The sequence below is a fragment of the Hydra vulgaris genome, chromosome 02, assembly GCF_038396675.1.
Source record: "Hydra vulgaris chromosome 02, alternate assembly HydraT2T_AEP".
In the NCBI taxonomy this organism is placed as follows: Eukaryota; Metazoa; Cnidaria; class Hydrozoa; order Anthoathecata; family Hydridae; genus Hydra; species Hydra vulgaris.
Window position 1 is genome coordinate 57,646,517 of NC_088921.1, and position 12,595 is coordinate 57,659,111.

Sequence of the window (12,595 nt, forward strand, 5' to 3'; positions counted from 1 at the left end):
TTCTTGACTCAATGCATGGGTTTTGCTTGTGTCTCTGTTTTTATGACTAGGCAACTCATTCTATTATCTCCTAATGAGGGTACAGCTCTAAAACTCAGTTTTATGGTTCTGAGGCCGGCTGGTAGTCAGGTTTCCCAAACTCTGCGGTAGCTCTCAGAGAGGCTGATTCCATCAACAGCTGAAAAATATCAAAGTATTAACAGTGCCATGTTGCGCATGGATGGGGTCCCTGTTTGTACTTTTGGTGTGCATTTCGGAGGCCACATTTGGAGCCCTTTGTTACGGCTTAGGGTTTATTAGTAGTAAAGAGGCAATTGCTTGGGCTATTAAACGGTGTTCTGAGTACTATCTATGCTTTGAGTCAAGTTCTTCAATCTAATTTAAAAATGAATATAGTACCAAAAACTATAAAACACAAAAAACCATCATCATCACCAAGTTCTCTAAACCTATCATTCACTAATATTCGTGGTCTTTGAAGTAATTTTCTTCTGTTGAGTCTTATCTCTTGCAAAGTTCACCAAACCTACTTGCTCTTTGTGAGACTAATTTGAGTTCGGCTGTCTCATCTTGTGATCTTAGTGTTGATGGTTATCTTCCTCTAATTCGTAAAGACTCTAATAGTCACATGCTTGGCCTTGGCATTTACATTCATAAGAATTCAGCCATTTGTCATAAAACAAGGTTTGAATCCACAGACTTCATGTGCTTTCGCTTAGCACCACTTCACTCTATTGCCTTTCTCCTTGTGCTATATCGCTCTCCTTCATCTCAAGACTGCACTCTTTTTGACGTTATTTCAGATAATATTGACCAATATCTTTCTCTTTATCCATCAGCTAAAATAGTTGTTGTCAGTGACTTTAATACCCACCACTCTGAATGACTTGGCTCTAGTGTCAGTGACTCTGCAGGCATTAAAGCCCACAACTTTTGCCTTAATCAATCCCTAACTCAAATAGTCAACTTTCCAACTCGCTTTCCTGACAACCCAAATCATCTACCTTCTCTACTCGACTTATGTCTTGTTTCTGATCCTAGTCAGTGCTCAGTTTCTTTACATTCACCCTTAGGTGCATCTGATCACAGTTTGATCTCTCTAAAACTAATATCTCATTCTTCTTCATCACCTGAATCCCCCTATTATCGAACCTCTTACAACTACAGTAAAGCTGACTCGGATTTTTTCTGTAATTTTTTTTGTGATGGCCCTTGGGTAGAAATCTTTCGTCTTCCTGTCGACAAATGTGCTTCTTAAATAACTTTGTGGATTCAGGCTGTATGGAATCTTTTGTTCCCTTTCGACAATTCCAGGACGAGCCTCACTCTCCTCCATGGTTTTCCTCACACTGTGCTGCTGCGATTGCCAATTGAAACCGTTACTTTCATATTTATCAGCAAAACAATTCTCCAGAAAACAGACGTCTGTTTATTACTGCTAGAAACAATTGTAAAAAGGTTTTGTCTAACGCCAAAACCTGCTATTCTCAGGTCATGAAATCTTGTATCTCCTCTCAAAAATTAGGCTCTCATGACTTCTGGAGAATCTTTAATAATATCAATAATAAAGGCAAATCTATAATTCTAACTCTCTTGTATGGTTCAGACTTTGTCACCTCACCTAAAGACAAGGCCGAATTGTTTCCTAAAAACTTTTCATCAATATCATCTCTTGATTCCACTAGTTGCGTTCTACCTGATATTGCCAACAAACAGGTTGATCCATTGCTTGACATTCATATCACTTCAGCATCTGTATCTAAAGTGATTTCCTGTCTAGACTCTTCAACAGCTTGTGGCCCAGACAACATACCAGTTATAGTCTAGCAGAAGTTTTCTCCGGAGCTGTCGTCTATACTTTTTAAAACTATTCAACAAGTGCTTATCAGAGTCTTGTTTTCCAGCCTTCTGGAAAGCGGCATCCATATCTTCAAAAATTCTGGAGAGCGATTCGATTCATCTAACTACCGTCCCATAAGTCTTCTTCCTAACTTAAGCAAGGTTTTTGAATCTTTAATTAACAAACACTTAATCTCTTATCTTGAATCTAATAATTTACTTTCTGATCATCAATATGGATTTTGGTTTTCTCTTTCTACAGCTGATTTGCTAACAGTAATAACTGACAGGTTTTATCAGGCATTAGATGAAGGTGGAGAGGTTAAGGCCATCGCTCTTGACATTTCAAAAGCTTTTGATAAAGTTTGGCATGCTGGTCTTCTCCATAAGCTTTCTTCTTATGCTGTATCCGGCAACATCTTTAAGATCATTCAATCCTTCCTTTCCAATCGTAGCATAAAAGTTGTCCTCAATGGACAACACTCTTCTTCTTATTCTGTAACTTCAGGGGTTCCGAAAGGTTCTATCCTTGGCCCTATACTCTTTTAAATTTACATTACCGATCTTCCAGATACTCTCACATCTAAGGTGGCATTGTTTGCTGATGATACTACCATTTATTCTTGTCGTGATAAGAAACCAACACCCTCTGATTGCTTGGAGGAGGCATTTGAGCTTGAAAAGGATCTCACTTCTGCTTCAGCATGGGGCTCACAGTGGCTGGTGAACTTTAATTCAGATAAAACTCAATTTTTTTCAGCCAATTGTTATCGCAATAATTTAGATCTTCCTATATTTATGAATGGTGATGTACTCAATGAGTCACCTACTCTTCATCTTCTAGGATTAACTCTTACTTCCAATCTTTCTTGGAAACCATATATCAAATCGGTTGCAAAATTAGCATCTGCTAAGGTTGCATCTCTTTATCGAGCTCGCCACTTTCTTTCTCTGGATTCTATTCTCTATCTCTATAAATCTCAAATCCGGCCTTGTATGGAATACTGTTGCCATATCTGGGGCGGATCTTCTAATGATGCCCTTTCTCTTTTAGATAAGGTGCATAAACGCATTGTAAACATAGTTGGACCAGCTCTTGCAGCCAACCTCCAACCATTATCACATCTTCGTAATGTTGCTTCTCTTTCTCTTTTCTACAAATACTATAATGGGCACTGCTCTAAAGAGCTAGCGTCTTTTGTGCCACCTACAAAAATTCATTCTCGTGCTACGCGTCATTCAATTAAGTGCCATCCTTTTTCTGTGACTGTTCCTAAGTGCTCCAAAAACGCTCATTCGTCTAGTTTTTTTCCTCGAACATCAGTTCTTTGGAATTCGCTTCCTTTATCTTGCTTTCCTGATTCATATAACTTGCAACCTTTTAAGTCCTCCGTCAATCGTTATCTACAATCTTCATCTTTTCTCTTTCAGTAACTTCCAACTTTAATTAGTGGCTGCTTGCAGCCTTGTTGGAAGCGAAGATGTTTAAAAAAAAAAAAAAAAAGATTGATGGTAAAAAATTGCAAGGGGAAGAGTATCAAGTTGTTCTACTGAAAAATATGATAGCTGAAATCAAACTTGGTATACCTAAATGTGAGAATAGGTCTGCTGCATCCATTCATAAGGAACTATATCAGCTAAATAATGAACACAATGCTTGGGTAAACATTAGCATGATAATCTGTGACACGTCCACAGTAAATACTGGTCACCTACACGGGATTGTAAAGCTCATACAGGATGACCTTGAGTAGATGTTTTGAGCAAGAGCTTTTAGAAACCACAGATTGATAGATGATGTTAAAATCATCTGTCACAATGATGATGTTAACATCATCTGTTGCAATGATGATGATAACATCATCATCATTATAAAACAACTTCACATTGGCCTCGAATCAGCTGAAAGAAACTCCCAAATTTACATTAGGCAAGATGGAATTCATGTGCAATATATACTGTTATAGCATTCTTTCTGATGCCAAAGAGGCGTAGCATCCTTGCTCCAGCATGAAACTTGATCTGCTACAAATAGACAAATGCTTGGTTCCATTCACAACACTACAATGAAACCTCCTTCAATGAACTCTATTCCTCACTCATCAAAATAAAATGCAAGATGGCAATTAAGTATTTAAAGACGCATCGGTTAATAGAGGAGTCAGTAACTGACATTCCCAGATCTAACCAAATTGCTAAACGTGCTGTAAAACTAATGGAGGAAATTTATGCAAAATCAAGAAAAATTGATCTTTTGAAGTTCATAAGATATATTTTTTAAATATTTCTTGTATATTTTATACAGATTAAAAACTGTTCTGTTTCTTTTTTGTTAATAAAAATTGCTTAGTTATTACCGTTACTCTTTTGAATGATAAAAAAAACATGTCCTTTTTTTGAAAAAAGTTTTTCACTTTTTTTTCCGAAAAGGAGGCCTCTTTTTTTCTTTTTTTTAAAAAAAAATGCTATTTATATTCTAAATAAAATAAAAAGTTTCAATTGCAAGTGATTTCATAATAAAATAAAATTTTTTCATTACCCAAGCATACACTTTATATTTATACTATTTTATCCTAAGGCATTTCTCATGCATACAATGCATTCTGTATTCATATGTAATATGAATACAGAATACATTGCATACATAATACAAAAAAAAAAAAAATGTTAATTTGATAAACAAAAAATTAGTTCTGTTTAATACCATTTTACTTTTATACTTCAACATTGTTGTTAAATTATTGATGGTGTAATGGAACCATGTACCATCATTAATTTTTTAAATGTAAATTCCTCCAAGAGTGACAAACCATGATGACTTACATAAGGCAAATAGAATAGAAATTGATGCTTTAAAAAATTAAGTAGAATTGAAATTTAAAAACGTGATGGCAATTATAAATGTTAGCCCGATTGACTATCAACATGCTTTATTTGTTCCTGATTCTAGATCAAGCATGTTTTCTTTGATTATCTTCATCTAGTAGTATTGTTTCAGTATTTTGTTCCAGTAATATATAATTTATAATATAATTATTTTTACAAAATATTCCTGTTCCAGGAATATTTTGCAGTTATTTGTTCCAGTAATTTTTTTAAACTCAGTGAATCAATTAATGGGACTTTGCTTGTGTATCCTCGGCAGTGTTTATGCAAGTTTTTGTGTCTCCTACTAAAGATACAGCTCTAAAATTTAATTTAATGGTTCTGGGTAGCTCTTAGAGAGTTAGATTCCATAAACACCTGTAAAATATCAGAGTATTAAAAGTTTTATTGTGTGTATGAAATGTGTCCTAGTTATTGTTTTTAGTGAGAATTGTCAAGACCACTTAAAAATTCTTTAGTTGCAACTTTAGATTGACTAGCAGGAGTCAACTCCATAAACTTATTGGTTCGACTGGCAAGGACTATCTCTGACTGAATAACTTTGGTTTAACTCAAACTTTCTTAAAACTGTTTTGAACTCCTTGAATTATATTATTTTTATTATATTATTCTTTACTAATAAAAATCTCTGGTAAAGTTAAACCTTGGATCAAACATTTGTTAAGATAAACTATATTATGTGCTCTTTAGCAAATTACTTCCAATAACTCAAAAGGAAAATAAAAAAATACAAAGTACTGTGTTTAAAAGAATCTTGAAGAAGTTGTTGTATTGTCAATTTTTTTTTGGTTAAAATTTTTACTTTTGGGTGTAGAACATAAATAATATTTTTATTTAAACTAATATTTTACAGCTGCCAAAATTCAATTAAACAGGCTCTTCGCTTTATTTTTAACAATTTTGCTTTTAGTTTCAACTGAATTACATTTTTTTAAATACTGAACTATATACTTGTGCAATATTACTTTTGAAATCTTATAACATCGCTATTAACAAACATTTTCATAAGTTATTAGAAAAAATAGTACCTCTTTTTTTCAGTAATTTTGAAAAACTATTGCCTATAATTAATAATCAAGTTAGGATCAGACAAAATTTCGGGCAATTTAAAAATGCATTCATAAAAGTTTTTAATATAATAAAAACATATGTGCCAAAACAATAACTTATATAATGTTTAATTAAGATGTTAAGTTGTTTAATCAAGTAATTTAGTTAACTTTAATTAATACCCCGTTCATACTGACGATAAAACACGTTTTAATTGTCGTATTTTAAACGCGTTTTACATTTTACTATTCTCATCAAATTTAAAATTGGTTTTAATTAAAACACGCAACGTTAAAAGTTGTTTTAATAAAACAACGTCGCGAGGTTGTTTTAATTGCGTTTTATTACCCTGAACTGTTTTTAAATGGCGGAGGAAAAAGCTGTTGCTGAAGAAAAAGTTAAATCTAGAAAGAGAGCTAGACATTGGGATGATGAGGAAACAAAAATACTAATTAGTAAATGGTCAGAAGATAATATCCAAGAAAAGTTGAAGTCATGCACAAGGTTTTGTTTTGTTTTTTTCAGTTAAGTTGGATCAAATTGAAATAACTTGTTAAATAAAATCAAACCACTCGTTACTAAATAGTTTAAATAAATCACAAATAGACAAGAAGTGATTACGAATTACATTAATATTGAATAAACAAGGAAATGAATGTTTATAAATTGTACTTTTTACAACAAGATATTTATTTCTCTTTGATAGTTAGCACAATATATATATATATATATATATATATATATATATATATATATATATATATATATATATATATATATATATATATATATATATATATATAACTTCATATTTTTTGGATTTTAGAAAAGGAAAAATTTGGGAGGAAATTTTGCTATTCTTGCAAGCTTCTGGATATGAAGACAGAGATAAAGAGATGTGTAAAACAAGAATTCACACATTGACAAGTGCATATCGCAATTATATTGATAATAAACGAAATACAAGTGGGACTGGTCCTTCCAAAAAACCATCCTGCTTTGATGAAATTGATAAGGTTCTTAGCGACAAACCAACCACATTACCAACTTTTTTGAAAAGTTCCTCAGGCATGAATGTTATTATTGAAAAAACTGCAGAAGTGAATAATTTTAATAATTGTGTTAATGAGTTAGTAAACTGTGAACATATAGACATTGAAACTACTCCGTCAAGTTCTAAATCTGAAGAGTTGGTAAAAAAAGATAATAGTTTTTACTTTAAAAAATCCAAAAAGAAAAAATCAAGAAGTGAGGTAATGTTTGAACAATTAAATGCCACTGTTAATAAATTTATGACCTCTCAGGCTGATATTGATCATAAAATTTTAGAAAGTATTTTAGAAAACCACAAACAAGAAGAATCATGTGTTATATTAAAAGTTCGTCAAGTTGAAGATTTATATTTTATTGAAATAGAACTTTCATTGGCAGATTTGACACTAGAAAAACTTACTTGCACAATAAAAGAGGAATTTTCAGTTCAAGATAATGCATCTTTATTGATTACCAAGTTACCAAATGTACTTATCCGAAATGATAAGGATGTTAAACGTCTTAAAAGTGGGACTGAGATAGAGTTTTTAATTATGATTAAAAAAATGTGAAGCAATTTCTTTGTTTTGTTATTTTTTTCTCAAAATAAAATAAACCATGCCTTTTACAACATTGTTTGAAAAAAATCATTTACAACTAAACAGTTGTAAAATAATGTTTTTTTATGGAATTTCTAATAAACTCAGCTTTATTGTCAAGTTCAATGCAACTGTGGTTTAATATAGGGTTTACTAAGTCAATTTCTGTTTGTTCAATCCATTCATTTAAATACTTTTGCTTTGTCAAAGTACAGAAGTTATGTAGTATACAACATGTTGTAACAATATTGACTGTGTGTTCAACTGTTGTATCTAATCTCTTTAAAAGACATTGAAATCGACCTTTTAATCTTCCAAATCCATTCTCCACCACCACACGACATTTACTAAGAGAAACGTTAAACTTTGCTTCTTCTATACTAAGATTTCCACGATCTGAGTAAGGTTTCATAAGCCAATTTTTAAGGGGATATGCTGAATCACCAAGGATAAGAGGACCAATTTCAATATTATCAATTATTTTAGATAAGTTTGTAGGTAAAAAGGTTCTAGCCAGACACTCTTTATATAAGGGAGAATTTTTAAAAACCCTTGAATCGTGTGATTTGCCAGTCCACCCTACAAAAATATCTCTAAATAAATACTTGCTGTCTACCAATCCCTGTAAAATAATGGAGTGATATTCTTTTCTGTTTATATAGTCCTCTGAATTTTTATGAGGAGCCTTTATTCTTATGTGACATCCATCAACTGCTCCAACTACTTGTGGAAAACCATATAATTTTTCAAAACTTACTATAATCTCCATTGTTTCTTCCCTTGAGGGTAAGGAAATGTATTTCTTCATTAAGTTATCAACAAAATGTTTACAAATTCTGTGAACTATTGTACAAACAGTTGATTTTCCTAAGCCAAATAAATTGGCTATTGTTCGGTAATCTGCAGATCCACTTAAAAAGTAAAGTGTCACAGCTAACTTCATTTCTAAAGGCAAGGATTTACGAAAGTTAGTGCCTTGTATAGGCATAAAAGGTGAAACTTCCTTGCACAGATAATTAAAGGTTGCTTTAGACATTCTTATGTTTTTTATCCAATCATCTTCGTTCCAACAGTTTACCATTGTTTCGTACCAAAAGCTTTGACTGCGAGGTTTAGTCCAAATTTTTCTGTAAACCGCAAAATTATAAGCAGTAATACAGTTTATCAGTATGTGCTGCAATTGCAGTCTTCTTTTTTTCCTTGATATGTACAATAATACTCGTAACTTCGAGATCAAGTTTTTCTTTGAGAGCGCCATTTTCGAACGTTAATATAAATACTAAAGAACGTTCAATCTGAACGCAAGAAAACTGAAAACATGTTTATTATAAAACTATGTTTACATTAAAACATGTTTATTTAAAACAGAATTTAGTGTGAACTGGGTATAAGATGTTTGTGTTTGCGGTACATTATAATTAATAATTTGATTATCAATACATAAGTTGTTTAATCAAGAGATAGGGCTTACAGATTAAAATTACTTTCTAGCCCAGCATTCTGGACTAAAAAGTAAATTTCAATCATAAATGTTTTAATACGATTTTCAATCAGGATAAATTGTTCAATCAGAAATACAACTAGTAAAAAGGGGGAGATGTAAGTTCGCTATTTATTTTTCGATATGTTTCTTGTACAAATTTATACAAATTATATACAAATATTTTCTTTAGCATCACTAACCAAAAGCCAGGTAAAAATGAGCGCAGTGCACTTTGTATATTTTTGTATCAAATACTACATGTTGAGTATTTTATATATGTAAACAAAAAAAAGTACTTTAAGTTTGAAAACAAAAAAAGGATAAACACAACTTTATTAAAATTAAAAAATGTTTTACAAAATATTATACAAATTATGTAACAGTCATGAAAATCATATAAAAAATATTTTTAATTGGTATTTTTTACAATGAAAATTGGTTTTTGACAAAGGTTTTACAAATTTTACTGCTACTTTTTAATATTTTAAACCTGATAATATGAAGTGTAACAAATTCATAAAAAATAAATTTTTTTATTTTTATAAGCAATATGTTTTTTTTTTTCATTTATTATTATACATAGATAAAATACAACTTAACCAAATACACAGGCACACACAAATTTTTTTTTGAAACTGTTTATAACAGAAGCTGTGATTATTTTAACGTTGCCATTAACTACAAGAACTCTAGTATCACAACAGGTTACCTAAAACAGATAAATTTCGACCGTTTAATGCATAAACGAGATAACTCAAATAAACAAAACTGTGCAGAAACAATATAAAAGTATTTCATATGCCCATATATCCACTTACATGAACTTTAATTGTTATTTTTTCATATTTATGTATTAAAATCATTACTAAAAACAAAATGACGCATTTGTATAATAATGTCTTAGAAGTAAGAAAATCTGTGAAAACCGGCTGCAATAAAGTTGATTTTACAAAAAAGTGGAGTTATCTTGTTTGCAGATAAAACCAGTGATTTCCAGCTTTAATATGTAATGTTTTTTTGAAATTTATATTTTATGTTATAATAACTTTATTTAAGATTAATCCGATGATGTAATTATGCAATATTCATGAACAAAACTAATTGTTACTTTTACAAAATTGATAATGATTAATTTGTAAAAAAAACAACCTTTTAAAGATTATGTTAACAAATATTTCATTATATTACTTAATTTAGTAATCAAGAGTGTTATAAATATTAAGAATTAAATATAAATATAGAGTGTTATAAACATTAAGAATTATGTATAATAAATACATTTACTTTGCATTTTATTGTTATTTTGACAATAGTTCCTCTTGTTTCAAAATCTCGATTTCTTTTAGTTAAAATAACTATTTTTGTATGCCCAATAAACAGAGGTGAGAATTAATTAGCATAAGGGTTGCAATTTTTCAAAATCTAAGATTTCTAAAAACAATTTAAATTTTTTAAATACTAACTAAATAACTTGAAGTTTGTCTCGCATCTATGTGAAAGATTCTTATGTTATAAACGTGTTTAAATAATCAAGTCGACACATTTAACAATGTAAAGAGTCAATTTTCATTTTTTCCAATATTATTAAATGGTAAGAATTTCAATAAGCTCTTTTATAAATAATAATAATAATGCTGGAATTTAGTTGAAACTTTTTGAATAAGTGTGCTTATCCACTTTAGATTCTAGTTCTAACATACTGTAGTACAAATTAATTTAAATATTTGTCAAAGAACAACATTTTTATAAAATTTTATACCTAGCCGATTAATTTTATCATGCTGATTTAGAAAAAGCCTATAGGCTTTTTCAAAATCAGCATAGTCGACAAATTTCGAGTGAACGTTTGCCGCAAAATCATGAAATCTGATTAAATGGCTTCCATCTGTATTATTTCAATACAGATGTCAATTTGAGCAGCCAATTACTTTATCTACAAAATAGTATTAATTTGGAAAACAAATAAATACTATAAATTTCATATTTATTTGTTTTCGATTCGATTTTTTTTTTGACATTTTGCACAATTTTATGCAAGTTGATGATGTAAAATTTAATTTCATGCATTTTGTTTATATATTAAATTGACTAAATTTATTCAGGAAGATTAAGTAATTTATATATTTCTGTAATTTATAAATGATTACGTAGTTCATATATTTCTGTAAACTATTTTCAGGGAGCTAGCTTAGAATTGAAGCCGGTTTTGGAATTTAAAATAAATGTGAGATCTAGGGCTAATTGAGGATCCCAGTGATCCAGTTTTTATAACTTTTTCACATTTTAATTGATTTGGAATTACCAATAAGGATTTTAAAAGACTTTAAAGAATAAACATCACTTGCTAATTATTATTCTGAAAATGCACTTAAAATACCTTACATTAATGCTCAAAGGAAAACTAAACAATAATTGGATACCTTTATAAAACAATAAAATAAAATTAAAAACTTTTTCTGCTTATCATGACATTTAAAAAAAATTTTCAGGTAGTTTTTATATGGAGAAAACTGTCAATTCTCAAAAAATGCATTTGATGAAGTGGATAGTTCATTAAAAATGTTGTTTAAACTGGGTAGGGCTGGAGTGGTAAAATTTGACGCAAAATCGACAGAGTTATTATATTCAGTGATTCTCTAGGGATTTGATTATTTGTATAACCTAATCCCTAGAGAACTGGTTTGATACTTGTTCTTTAACATATATATAAAAATACATTTTTTAAATCACCTCAAATAAACCTAGTATAACATAAACCAATATTTTTGCGATAAAGATCATAGTTTTAAAATTATTTTAAAAAACTAAGTGGCTTTTAAAAGTGTAATGCATCGTAAAAAATGTTAGACAATATTGTAGCATTAAAAAATGTAACCAATTGAAACATAATGTAATGTAAAAAATAGTAAAGTGCTTAAAAATTATAAAAAGTATGCCATAGTGTTGCGAATTGGAATATTTTTCATTATTTCGTGACAAAGTAACCAATTGAGACAAAACTATAATATATTTATAATAAAATAAAACATGATAATTAGCAGTATAACAATGATAAACAAGTATTTATTAAATTAAGTTTATTTAATTATAAATAAAATATGGTAACTTTGATCCCAATTTATGAAGGAGTGTAACGTAAAATGTTTTAAGAGCTACAAATTGTTTTTGTGATTTTATAATAATAATAAGTATCAATAAATATCAGTAATTAATAACAAATGTTTAAGCATTTGCAAGCAAGCTAACTAACGAAGCTCCGCTATGATAAATGACATGTTTTTTTTTTTTTATTTCTTTATTTCAACTTTTGGCATTATTTTAATTTTAGTTTTCCTACTGATGAAACTTAATTTAATTAAATTATATTTTATGAGTAAAAATGTTTATCTATTTGTTGTTAATTTAAATTATATTTAAAAATAGGCTGACATTTAGGGTTAAAATCTAAACCAACACAATTAACAAATAGTTTTGATTACTGGAAACATTACAAAACAGATTTAACTGTTAATTATTTTGCTAAGTACCATGCTAATTGCTATTTTAAGCCACTTTGTTGTATTTGCCATATTAAAAAAATTAATATTTGTTACGCTAACAATGTTATTTTAATAACATTTTATTTTTGTTTTAGATTTTTACTTTATTTTTTTTTAAGAATAACACACACCTTATGTAACACATAAGGTGGGTGTTATACTTTATT

At 29.6% G+C, this 12,595-nt stretch overlaps 2 protein-coding genes across 3 annotated transcripts in view; one reads left to right on the forward strand and one right to left on the reverse strand.

Annotated features, from left to right (window-relative positions):
* Positions 1–12,595, reverse strand: part of LOC100212375 (uncharacterized) — a 61,369-nt gene that overhangs the window by 42,246 nt on the left and 6,528 nt on the right. The window lies entirely within an intron of this gene.
* On the forward strand, positions 5,962–7,384 carry LOC136077050 (uncharacterized). The gene is made up of 2 exons (XM_065791477.1): positions 5,962–6,279; positions 6,602–7,384. The coding sequence occupies exons 1-2, from the start codon at positions 6,140–6,142 to the stop codon at positions 7,377–7,379; spliced, it is 918 nt and encodes a 305-aa protein (XP_065647549.1). The 5' UTR covers positions 5,962–6,139; the 3' UTR covers positions 7,380–7,384.

Excerpts from the sequence above, each read along its gene's own strand:
- LOC136077050 (XM_065791477.1), top strand. The coding sequence starts at position 6,140 with ATGGCGGAGGAAAAAGCTGTTGCTGAAGAAAAAGTTAAATCTAGAAAG. Across the intron at positions 6,280-6,601 it reads AAGTTGAAGTCATGCACAAG|AAAAGGAAAAATTTGGGAGG; the intron begins GTTTTGTTTTGT and ends TTTGGATTTTAG.